The following is a 13,118-nucleotide window of genomic DNA, read 5'->3' as shown; positions in this document are numbered from 1 at the left end:
AACTAAATGCAGTTTCTTGGTACCAGCATGCCTAATTTTTAAAATTATTATTATTTCTGATAACCAATCTCTGTAAATTGATTCCCCGACTCAGATTTTTATTTTTCCATTCTGCATGCTAGACACTTAATAAATGAGACTGACTGAATATCTATTCCTTATGTTTAAGAAAGTAAAATGGCAGTAAATAAACATTCTAATGGTTTAAAGGACTTTACACAGAGACTATGTGCACACACACAAAGCTTATCAAAGGAAACACAGACATCCTGAATGCCTTAATTGCGCCATAAAAATAGAGAATGCATGTTTCCTCAATCAAGTCATAGAGGATTCAGCACTTACAAATACCTAATCTAGGGCTGTGATGGCATTTTCATGAGCTATTGTTGTTTTCTTACCTCCCTCCTGGCTTACACTGCAGTCTTCAAGTGGCAAATGGGATCTACAGAGTCCAAAACTCTTCTCCAAAGTTTTAGAAATTATTGGCATTTTATTCGATATTTGAAAATAAACAATTTCTTTCAACGATCAGAGTATTATAATTCCTCTTAACACTGAGTAAAACTGCCATTTCCAAACTAACACAACATTGTAAATCAACTATACTTCAATTAAAGAACCAACAAACAAACAAACAAATCTGCAGTTTCCTGTTTGGGTTGATGGGATTGACATCTGTGAAAAGACTTTGAAAGGAAATGGGTGAATCTAGGTTACACATGAGTTGCTGATAACTGAAAACTGCCGCAGAAGAGAACTGGATAGTGTCCTACTTAGAGGACTATTAAATAGAGTTCGGCCCTCACATGTCTATTTTATTCCTGGCGGTTATTTGTCGGGTCCTTTTTAGATCTTATGGAAAAACAACGTTGTAAACTGTAGCCTTGGGGAAGCTGTGGCTGACGGTGCTTGGGGCGTGTAGCTGTGCTGGGCTCTGTCTTGGAACATACTCTTAAATCTTTCTGGTTTGGAGGAGAGCGGCCACGATGGCTGAGAAAGACCCTGAGCTCCCCTCCTCTCGCGAGCACACCGAAGTCACAACTATCTGCACAACCACCATCGACGAAAAAGGCTGGAACCTACCAGGAAAGGTCTTCTCCAACATAAAGAAGGAACCACAAAGAGACGGTAAGAGGGGCGGACTCAGGACATATTCGATTCCCATACTCGAGGGTGGGCGACCCACAAACCGGAGAATCATTATAACACAGCGGCTGTCCCACAGGAGCCGCAGTTCTGCAGCCCCGGGGGCGCAACACGGGAAGGACGAGCCCCCAGGACATTTGGCTTCAAAGGCTTAAAGGCAGACGGGACGCCCCACAGGACTGGGAGAAGCAGAAGCTTCACTCTTAAAGGCATTCACAAAAGCTCTGACCCGGGGCAAAAGCAGTAACTCCGTAGGGGCCTGGGCCCGGCCTACCTGCTGGCCTCGGAGAGGCTCCTGGAGCAGCGGGGTGGCGATCCTCCTGCGGACACCCCGCCCCGGGGCCCTGTGGCCGCCACGCCGGCTCCTCTGCGTGGACGCCCGGCCCCACCCAACCGCCTGCAGGCGGCCCCTCAGGCCAGACGGCTGACCGGGCGGGACCCAGCCCCACCCGTCAGCGGACAGGCTGCCTTAAGGCTGAAGTGCCCGCAGCTGCCTCCAGGCAGGGCCCTGCCCACGCGGGGCCCAGGCCCAGCCCCCCCGCCCACCCCCGCCAGCTGGCGGGCGCCGGCCCCTCCCCCGGGAAGCCGGCAGGGGTCTCCCGACCAGCCTCGCCCACCCAGAGACAGATGAGAAGCAAGGAAAACAGCAATCCTGCAGCACAGGCCAGAGCCTCCCCTCGGCCAGCTGGGCCCTGGCCCTCCCCACCGGCAGGCCAACGCAACCTTCGGGGCACCCCAGACACTACACCCAACTGCGTCAGGAACCCCACACCCCCACCTTCCTCCCCAAAGATCTGGAACTGAAATGAGCTCTGGGATCCCTGGGTCCTGCAGCCAGACTCCAGGAACCAGCTCTGCCTGTCAGTAGTCTGGCACCAACCCCAGGATCTGGCTTCACCTGCCAGCGGGTGGGCAACTCCCAGAGTCTTCGGGACCCTGACTCCACCCACCAGTGAGCCAGCACTAGCCGTGGGGGCCCCCTAAGAGTCCTCAACCAGCCACCTGGTGACCAGGACCTGACAAACGGCCAGCACCACCTGCTCAAGACAGGGCCTGGCAGCCACCAGACTAGGCGCCAACCAAGCCTACCAGACGACCTGCACAGTCAGCCCAACTTAGGGGGGACCCCTAGAGCACACAGCTTGGGTGACAAGAGGGGACTGCACTGCTGGGACGCACAGGACGTCTCCTACAGAGGCCACTTCTCCAAAGTCGAGAAATGTAACTAGCTTACCACACATATAAAAATACAAAGAGCAACTTAGACAAAATGAGGCAGCAGAGGAACGTGTTCCAGACGAAGGAACAAAATAAAACCCTGGAAGAACTAAGTGTGGCAATAGGCAATCTACCTGAGACAGTTCAGAGTAATGGTCATAAACGTGGTCAAAGAACCCGGGAAGGGAATGGATGCACAGAGCGAGAAGTTGGAAGCTTTTAACAAAGAGTAAGAAAATGTCAAAAACAATCAAAGATACACAGAAGAACACAAATCTTTCTGGTTTGGATAATATGTAAAATGCTCTATGCCTCAGGCAGGTGTAGTGAGAAGCAGCCTTTTTCTCAGAACACCTTAGAAACAAGAAATAAGAATATCAGCCCAGGACTTAAGGCGGTGTGGAAGCTAGCTTGGCATAGTACCTTGTCTGATAACTGAGAATTTGATGTTTAGCTTATGCAAAATGTGGGTAAAATAATCAGTACTGTGAGTTATATGGACGTGCTGTAGATAATGCACAAAAATGTTTGATAAAACACTGGATTTGTGCTGAGATACAAGAGAGAGAAGGAAACTGGTTTCACTGGGTACCTGTTAGGCGTTAAGCAAGAGGACTGTGTGACTGGCATTTGTTTTCCTGTATTATGCCGCAGCCAGCTAAGGAGATAATATTACCTCGTCTTAAAACTTCAGAAAATGAGGTTCAGAAAAGTTGAGCAACATACCAATGGTCACACATGGATTAGGTGTCAGGGACTTCAGCTCTATGCCCACATCTGAGCATTCACTGTGCCTTGCTAAACTGGGTTCTACTTCTGCAAAGATTACAGGAAAAAACATTACAAAATCTTTTTTTGATTTGTCGAAGTGGTTGGGGCAAAGAATCTGCATTCCTTTCGAATGTCAGACATTTGTGACTTAAGTATGAGAAAATAATGGTTTTCTCCTTACCGTAATCACCAGGGCTCTCACTCTGCCACGAGGTCAAACTGGCCTTCCACCCCGGGAAAAAGAATTTGTCTGAGTAACCTGGAGGACAAAGATGTCAAGGTTAAGGTAAAAAAAAAAAAAAAAAAATGTACTCTATTACTTAAATCCAAGTTCTTTTCTTTTTTCCGAACTGAACTATTATCAATTACAAGAGGAGGGACAGCCCTCTGGAGACCATTAACAAGATGGTCTGTATAATATACAGGGAAATTAGGAAAAGGGAAGCTGGTTTAGTGAGTGTAAATATTCCATATAAATATCCAAATATATACACATGTATGTGGGTGGAATCATGTTTAACTGCCACCTGTATGTTTATTGTTACAGATGGATAACCATTAAAATGTTAACCTTCAAATCTCCTTTCAGTGTGTATATCTGAGCCATGCAAACATGTTTAAAAAGACCACTGTATCCTGGACTTCAGCTGAAGCTTATTTGGTACTTTATCATTTTGCTTATCTCTTCTTCTCCCTCATCCCAAATTATTTTGTAAATGTTTTAAAAAAGCCACACTGAATTAATGAGCACATTCTTGCTATTTTTTTCTCATTCGGTTTACATTTAGTTGGATAAAGTAAAAACATGTCTGTTGAAAAGAATCCATACACTTCTTCAGTTAGCTCAGGGATTCCTGCCATTTAAAATTGACAAAAAAAGCAAAATGTACCAGGTTTTAACACTGGAAATAGAGCTATTAGGCCTTCCCCGGATCCCTGGTCCTAGGTGTGACCTCAAAATCCCTTCTGTCCAGAACTAGTGACTGTTCAGAGTGGCCTTTGCAACTGGTCTCATGAGACAGAAGGAAAAGAGCAGGAAACTCCAAAATAATAAAGTAAGCCTGACACCATGTTGCAGTTGGATGCACTAGCTCATCAAAAGGAAAAATCTGACCGTCAGTAAATATTTTTTTAAATATTCAGAGGTATGTTTTATGTGATTTATATGAAGGTGGTCAAACATAGATATAAACAGGCCTTAACATGAGCTCATAAGTACATGGTAAGGAAATAATGTAATGGAGAAACATGGTTAAGAGAAGAAGCTTTGAAGTCAGAAGATCTGAGTTTGCATTCTAGCATGAACACCCAGTAGCTTTGTGACCTTGGGCAAATCTCTCGCTCTCTCTAATCCATAATTTATTGAGTGATTTGTAAAAAAAAAGGGATATAAGAGTATCTCTCACAGACTTGCTCTGAGAATTAAATTGAATTATTTATGCAAATTGGTTAGCACATTACCTGGCACTAATAAACTCTTTAAGAATATTAAACATCATGGTTATTGTGATTTCTGGAACTTAATTTAATCAGATGCACACTCACTTTGAAAGGATTTTTTTTCCCCTCCTAGGTAAAGGAAACAACAAGAATGTCAACAATTATCTAAAAAAGTCATTGTAACATGACAATATAAAATAAATGATAACCTTGCCATGAGTTTCTTATGGATTATTCCCTGGTATTACATGCATGTGTTAATGATACCTTAGATAAAATTTAATAAACACACTATTGAATCAGAGTTGCAATTGCTTCTTTTGGAATAGTCAAATTATCAATATTTTAAACACCCACAATTTATTGATTAAATTTATTAATTAAAAACATACGTGTCCCCAAACAAATTATATATATGCCATCTAGCAAAAAATTACCTTGGAAGTATTCTGAGTATCTTAAATAAAGAATCATGATATGGATATTTCCATTTCCATATTTGTACTATAGTTTTAAGACAAACCCAATAACTATTTATAAATATTTGTTTTTCAATGTATGGCAATGCTGTGCAGGTGTATCCTGATGGCTAAGATAGTCACATAATGCTTTTAGTCTCAAGTAAGGTGTGATTGCCATTGTTTTCAGAGATTACTGTTCAGATGATAAAGTTTCAGTGATTGTGCTTGAAAAAAACAACCAGTAGAGTGATTTGGTTGCACATCATTAAATATAGGATATATAGTCATTATCAATTTGTAAAGGAAAGTAGAAGGACTGTGACAATTTAACCAGGAGGGGAAAAAAAAAGACAAAAAGTCATATTTTTAGGACTAATAGTCTTGGTTGAATTAAAACAAAACTATGGAACTGCATGATACATTGTCAGTACGAACATGAATTTTACTCTCAGAACTGCTCAATAAATAAGTAAATTAATGGATAAGCAAATAAATAAATAAAAATTGGGCAATGTCATACAGGGGAGCTCTGATGGTCCTTCAATGGACATCTTTAAGAATACATTGACATTTGTTGTGTCTCAACGGATTAGGCAACTACTGCCTAGAAACAGGGAGTATCATAAAATGATCTTCAAATCTCCCTTCCTTGAAGACTTATTTCTAAAATAACTTCCCAATGTCACTTCCCCTTCAAAACTCAGAAGAAACCAAGCCTAACTCTAAATGCGGTCTTCAATTATATTTTCTGTATTCTTTCAAGCACCTATCTTAAGTTTTAATCATGTAAAGCCGATCACATTGCAGCACAAAGTCAAGGAACACTTGTAGAATCAAAAGCACATGCATGGTATGGACTGGCCATTTAGATTTTTTTTTTTTCTTTCCTTGGCCAAGATCCGACCCTATGTGAAGTGTCTCCTCTGCTAGAAATCCTCCTGGGGAAAATGGCCAGGGAGCTCACCGAAGTTCAGACCTTATTCACCAGAAGCATCGCTTCGAGGTGCCCCATCTTTTTCTTTTCAGCACCTGCTACCAGGCCAAGTGGAAGTGCTGAAGGGACAGTTCCCAGCCCGGCAGGTCATTTCCAGTGAGTGCTCCCAGGAAGACAGCGCCCATCTCTTCTCTGCTACAAACCCCCATTCACAAAATCCGACAAGAGAACTACGGTTCTCCCTGACTCCTTGGAAATTTAGTTAGACTGATGTTGAAACACACCCTCCTTCCCTAAGTGTATAATTATTCGTGGGTGGAGAGCCACCAGGGAGAGTAATAGAGGAGGGAAGAGAAAGAGAAAGAAAAAAAAAAAGTAGAAGCGGGTTTTGACCTGACTTCTAAAAACCTTTCTGTTAATCTTCTCTCGTCCCCCTCTCCCATTTTCTAATCCGGAGAATGATGGAGTTATAGGCAAAGGAATGATTCCGGAAATGGAGATATGCCTCTCAAACCTAGAAATGAATGATCCGGGCGATTTGCGTAAAGTTAAATACTCCTCGTCCTAGGAACCCAGCACAATTCACGTTTAAAAGAGGCTGCGTTTTCTCCATCGCGACATAAAAAGACAAACATTTGCCTCCAAAGATTAAAAAACCCGGTTCCGGAGCGCGTGCTTGCTGCCCTGTAAGCTGCAGAGATGAGGGGCAAAGCGCTCGCAACCTGTGAAAGTGCCAGCGACTCTCTGAACCCGGTGGCCAGTTCCCTCCCGGCCAGAACTCTTCCCAACCGGCCCTCATCCTTCGTGACTCTGCAAGACACAGGGACTCAGACGTGTGTGGGAGTGCGTGCGAGGGAGACAGGCGAGAGGCGAGAGCGCTCTCCACATGTGCAGCCCTGCATCTCCCCGGTTCATAGCTTGCATTCATTCATATGCATGCAGTGGTTAAATATTTGATCAAAGGTGGAACAGTTATACAGATCAGTTGTATTTTTAATGGGCACGCCTTAAAATAGAGGGTTCGTAAATTGAAAGTGTGGGAAAGCTTCTGAGGATAGTCCCTGTGTCTCTAACCCTTTCTACCCTTCCCTCCCCCATTTCTATTCACCCCCCCCCAAAAAAAGGCAAGCTTGCAGCAGATTGTAGAAGGATTTGAGTCTGCAGCTAGACGGAAGGGGATTAGGGCCAGAGCGGTGCAAGTTAAATTGTGCAGCATATAAAAAATGGGCGGATTGGTCTCCAGCTCCAGAGGCTGGTACCACCTTCCTTTCTAAAATAAAATCTCTCTGGCATGAAGTCACCGCCTATTTCACATCCGGTTTGCCCTGGGACGTATTACTACTGTCTTGGTAAAGAGAAATCTTTTGTTGTATAGCTGCAGATTGGATATTGGGAAGCAAATTTGGGTGTGAAATCTTCAGCAGAGGAGCACGCAGGGTCCATGATGGCTCAGACCGAGTGAGCGCCAGGCGGAGCGAGGACGCCCCTCGGCTGCCGGCCGGCGCGCCCGGACGCGCGGACTCGCGCTGGCTTCGAGCTCTCCGCGAGCTTCCCTCGCAGACTTTTCCCGGGTCTTGAGCGATCCTGCGCCCAGAAGGGGCCCGAGGTAAGTGCGGCTTCGGACCGCAACATACACAGCTTTGAACGTGCCTTTCCCTAGCTGGAGAGGCAGGAATGCTACAGGAAAAAAGAGAAAGAGGGGACAGGACCAGAGCCTGATCCGGTAGCAGGTAGGAGCAACGAACGTTTTTCATTCAGGGTGAAAACCGCAGCGATCTAGGATTATTATTATTATTATTATTATTATTATTATTATTATTATTATTATTATTATTATTATTAATCATTATTATTATTTTCTCTTTCCTCTTCTCTTTCCCCCTTTCTCAGGCAGATCTGAATGTATTCCGCGGGCTGGGTGGTGACATGTTGTTTTGGTCTTTTTCTTTTTTGCAAGAGAGAGCTGGATGAGGTGGGGAGGGGCGCTGAGGGGCATCGCCTAAAGTTAAGACGCTGGGATAGAAAACCTGTCTCAAGGCTCCATCCCAGGGAAGGCACTTCCTCCTTCTGGCTGCAAAAATGCCTCTTTTCTCCTTTCCAGTGGACGCAGCTGAAATGCCTTCTGGCGAAGGGGGTCTCTCGCATTCTGAACGCGAAAAACTCAAGTTAGCATTCGATGTGGGTGGCATGGGACATGGGTGTTTGGAGTGTGTGTTTGGTGGGGGGGGGGGGAGGTTGAAGGTGGAAAGGGGTAAGGAGGCAGCTTAGCGTTTCTTTTAAACTATTATGTTCGTATTTGCAAGAAACTTTCTTACTCAACAACTCAAGTGCCATGATGGGTTTGTTTTCCTCTTTTTAAAATGTCAGAGGAGGACAAAAAGCTTGCTTTGGGGTTTGGTTTTGTTTCATTTATCCCTTCAGGGATTACCCTTTTTAAAAATAAAGACTGACAAATGTTCATAAGGTATGAGAAGTTGTCTTCCTTCATAAAAGATGTTGAAGATTGTAACAGGGTGAATGATCATTATGCAATTTAGAAATTTAGAAGCAATATTTCAACATAAGGATATTTATCCAATATTTCTTGTCGTATTCAACTCATCTGTGTCAAAAGCAGTCACTAAATTAAGGAAAAACTATGAAGCTCACAGTTTTTATCTCTAGATCTAGACCATTTCACTCTAAATATATTATGTTTCATTGCTTACATATCTGTTTGGAATGGTTTTTTTTTTTACTGATGTAAATGATCCTGGAGAGTGTGGAAAGCATCTGTGTAGATGTATTTAAAGGCATATCAAACAATGGAGTGCTTAATGAAAAATATGCTTTAAAAGACTTGCAATCCATTTATCACTGACCGGTCTAAGGAGTGCAGATTCAAGGAAGTGCTAACACATGTTACCCTGAACATTTCTCATATTATGACTGGAATCAATTATAGCACATTAAAAGAAGGTGTTACCATAGCTGCTCCCTAACCAGGGAGTGCACTGATTTTTAAAAACTGACTCCACACACAGATTATAATTTTAAACTCTCTCTAAGCTTGCCATACTTCTCCAATTCCTCCGGCATCCCACTACCAAGTCTAAATTCAACAATCAGACGGTGACTGATTGCACTTCACCTAAGAGGGAAAAGAGATTCCCTTATTCATGCAAAGCAAAGCCCTCCAGCTTCCATCTGGTTGAGATGAAACATTTTCTAGCAGCAACCTGGCAGAATTTGAGAGGGCATAAAAGATATGTGTGGGAATGTTTGTGTGCATTTATGTGAGTGTGGTTTGTGTGTGAGATCAGCACATGGCTTGACTATAAAGCGTGTCCTTTAGCTTCACAGAAGCATTAGTGAGCATATTTAACAAGGCAATCACAGGCAGAGAATGCAAGCACGACTTCGGCATTCAACAGTGTGTTTCCTATTTTTTTTTAAAGATAAATGGCAGTTGCTTCTGAAATCAAGGTGCATCTGGAATTCAAAGATGAATTCAGTCATCAAAGCATATTAACGTACCCCGTCACGGTCCCCAAGCATGCTCTGTTGTAGACACCAGCTTCAAATTTTCAATGCACAGTTTAGTTGTGGGAGCTCAAATCAGGAAGGTCTACATTTTCAGATGACAAGCAACAAGAAGAGAGCAATTCAAACTATACTGGAAATATAAAACCTAGAGAAAAAAAAAAAACCAACTCAGTTTTGAGGTTGAGCAATATTGTCACCTGAGAGCATTTCAACTTGTGTTCTTTTACAGGAGAAATTAAGACACTGATATATTTCTGAATGGAGAAATGGAAGGGAAAGTGGAGAATGGATGGTCCAGGTTTCCATTGCTTCCAATGAGGTGTCATATTCCAGTGAGGTCATAGCCTGACTTCAAAGCATTCATCTGCACGGCCTCAGTCAGCCCTAGTGGTTATAACCTGATGTTTCTCACAAGAGACATTGATCTCTACTTGTTCCACTTTTCAGCTGCACGAGCCCGCGATGAGGACAAGCCTGGGTCTCTCTGACTACCTCTGGGCCTGGACCCTCCTCCTGACCACACTGACTGGAAGAAGGTGAGGACCCTTTATTTTAAAGCTGCATGAGAATTTCTGTAACTTTTCATTTACTCTTTCAGGGGGAAGAAAATTGTCCTTGGACGAATTCATGACTAAGGGAATTCAAAAAACTTAACTGCCAGAAAATTCCAGCTAAGAATAAAAAAGAGCAGGATGAAAAAATAATCATCTTATTTGCGTGTTGGTTAGAATACACTTAACATGCTTTTGTTAGAGAATGTACTAATTCAACATTTAATTCTTAAATTGAACTTTTTCACTGTTCAGTTGTTAACGGAACAAAACACGCGGTCTCCTGATTCATAGAAAAAGTGACCCCAATTCATGTCTGCGTACGATGTGAGGTGATTTTTCAGTAAGACAATTTCTAGCCAGTTGGTAAAGACCATAGAGTAACTTGTGACTCTGTGGAAGTGGGAAGTTTAAAGTAATATCTGTAATTTGAAAGTTAAAAGTTTCTATAAATGCATGTGCAGTATGTTTTGAAACTGTTATTTATATAAACAATAAAAGTAGAATCTACAAGACCCGTATTTAAGTGCATTAGATAAACCTGAACTTCTCTATTAAAGTGTAAGTCCTGTGGAGATGAATTATGAGAAAAATTTAATAATATGATTAATCATATTCAAAATATTTGCTAACGATCCAGTCAAGCATATAAACATCTAATAGTAGAAACCATATAAATGACCAAATAGTTCAGATACCTCTTTATCAACTTCTATATTTTTGTGTAGTCTCTCCTGTGGGCCAAAAGTGTGCCTTAGACATATTATAAAAAGCTTCTAAGAGTCTTCATAATGCAATGAAAAGTGAACCCTTATGAATTAAGGTAGAGAGGTGGAATAATGTGGAAAGATAAGGATTTAGGAGGATTTTTTAAATTGAGACGTTGTCTGTTTTCATTTTTTGCTATTGTATATGGCAAATCAAGACTGCCAGATGAGCGGGAAATGCATTATTGCCAGATACTCTTAATCTGAGGAGTTAAATGTTCTTCACTGCTTTGAAAAAATTACATGAAGTGTTACTATCGTAATGACCTGTAGATGGAGTCAGTGCACAGTGTTTTATTACATAGTGGCTCCTCTGGAGTCAAAATCAGGTACTGTAACCGACATTCCTCTACAAATTATACATTCACTTTAGGAAACATTACATTGGCACAAGTGTTTAATAGCAAATAAATAATCTTGATCTTTATCCTAGGGTTATTCTCTGACAATTACAATTGGCCATGGTAAATTAAAACTAAAGAAGACGCATAACCTGATTAGAAAATCACGTAACAGAAAGATTACCATTCCAATTGGCATAGCAGAACTGGTTTTCTGGGGGGGAGAGAAAAGTCTCCTAGAATTTTGAATTCCAATGCAAATAATTGGTGAAAACAACATTTTTTTTTAAAAGGAGGGAGAATTTCCTGCATTTGACATAAGCTGTAAAAACAAAGGGGATGCAGGTAAAGGTAACAGACCACCCCATATTCTAGGAATCATATTAACCATCTAATTGTCTTCTGTCATGTCACCCCATCTCATCTTTTTCCCTCTTCCTATTTTATTGCTTTCTTTAGAGTACTTGGTCAGGCCCTCTTCACAGCCCCAGGTGTGCTAGCATTTCTTTTCCACCTTCATCAAGATGACCTTCCAGTATCCTTGAAAGATGCAGACATGGCAGTTGATTTTGCGACAATGAGCTTTTATAAATAATTGCATTCAGAAAACTATTTTTGCTTTACTGCTGTCATGTAATGAGATGCCCTGGAAGACACAGAGCTCGTTGAAAACTTGATTTCAAAAATTAGTTAAGATGTTTAATTTTGCCAAAGGAGAGTAAACCCTCAATCTGCATGGTATTAATGCTGAACTTGGGAGAATGTAAAATTGTTTCACAGAGAGACAGTTCGTGTATTTCATCTCATGAAGAGCTTTTTGTTAGAATACCTTATTAAATTAAAATTTTATCAGAAAAATGGCCACTGTATTTTGCCAATATAAAATTAATTACTTAAACAATAGTGTTTGTTTTTGAATTGATACTTTGATTGTATTTCTTGCTTTGGTCAAATAAATTAATCTTGATTTCAAATGTTACTATTCTTCTTAGATTGATCAGCAGTATAAATACACAAGAGAGAATCCAAAAGCATATTAAAGAGGAGGCAGGAAAGTGATATTTTTAGGCAGTTTCTTAGTTTATACTGTGTATTTGTTTTTTTTTCTTTTGCTCAAGGTCAGAGCTGTCATTGAAATATATCAGTAAGTGTGATCCATCAGAAGATAGAAAACTCTTCTCTGAAAGGATTTTGGAGGTGTCATCCTAACCATTACATAAAATATGACTTTAAAGAGCATAGGTAATAATGTGATTGATGTGAGAATTATATAATATTTGAACCATTGTGGTCACTATGTGGTTGGAAATCAAAGGCTAGTAATGGTGAGGGATTAAAAACTAGACCTTCACTTAGAAAGACTTAAATAGGGACAATTACACTGATATGAAAGAATGGAATAAAATTTTAGACTAAAAGTTTAATAAAATTGGATTCTAGTTCAAACTCTGCTGACAAATGGCTGTTTTCTTAAAACACTAACCCTGCATTTCAGTTTAATAAACCATAAATTAAGACTGTTGGATCATATCTTTTTCAAGGTAGCCTTTACTTCTAAGACCAGAAATGACAAAAATTCAATTAATTAGAGGTTTGAATAGACAATTATTGGTTCAGAAACCTTAAAAGGAATGGAAATTACACACTGATGTGAACACATAATTATCCTAAGGAATCAGTTTTATCTATTTTTCTCACCTAAATATCTTAAGAGAACACCCAAAACACAAAACATAGATATATATGAAGCGAATAAAAGAAGGGATGTTGGTAGGAGAAATCTTAGGATTACACTACATGGTGAATTAAAACAAAGCTATTAATTATTTTGGTACCTTAGAAATACATTTTTTTTTTAATTTGGGAAGAAGTTTCCCAGGTTTATTTATTTTTTTACTAGTGTGCGTTGATGTTCTTGCTTGCCCAGAGAAGACCTGCATTACAACACTGTGTGAACGCTG

The 13,118-nt window shown here is 41.0% G+C and overlaps 2 protein-coding genes across 2 annotated transcripts in view; both read left to right on the top strand.

Moving 5' to 3' along the window:
* Window positions 1-989: 989 nt before the first annotated feature.
* On the top strand, window positions 990-1,953 carry LOC116659130 (translation initiation factor IF-2-like). The gene is made up of 2 exons (XM_032466345.1): window positions 990-1,298; window positions 1,405-1,953. Exons 1-2 carry the CDS (start codon window positions 990-992, stop codon window positions 1,951-1,953), a joined length of 858 nt encoding a protein of 285 aa, XP_032322236.1.
* A 5,490-nt stretch (window positions 1,954-7,443) lies between these two features.
* GABRA1 (gamma-aminobutyric acid type A receptor subunit alpha1) overlaps window positions 7,444-13,118 on the top strand; it is a 56,413-nt gene continuing 50,738 nt past the window's right edge. Inside the window, exons 1-2 of the mRNA XM_014567945.2 lie at window positions 7,444-7,579; window positions 9,946-10,034. Of these exons, the coding sequence (XP_014423431.1) occupies window positions 9,961-10,034 (74 nt within the window). The 5' untranslated portion in view covers window positions 7,444-7,579; window positions 9,946-9,960. The remainder of the gene's footprint in view (window positions 7,580-9,945; window positions 10,035-13,118) is intronic.

This window comes from Camelus ferus, chromosome 22, assembly GCF_009834535.1.
Source record: "Camelus ferus isolate YT-003-E chromosome 22, BCGSAC_Cfer_1.0, whole genome shotgun sequence".
NCBI classification, from domain to species: domain Eukaryota; kingdom Metazoa; phylum Chordata; class Mammalia; order Artiodactyla; family Camelidae; genus Camelus; species Camelus ferus.
The sequence above is the reverse complement of the archived record's forward strand: the minus strand, read 5'-3'. Positions and strand labels throughout refer to the sequence as shown.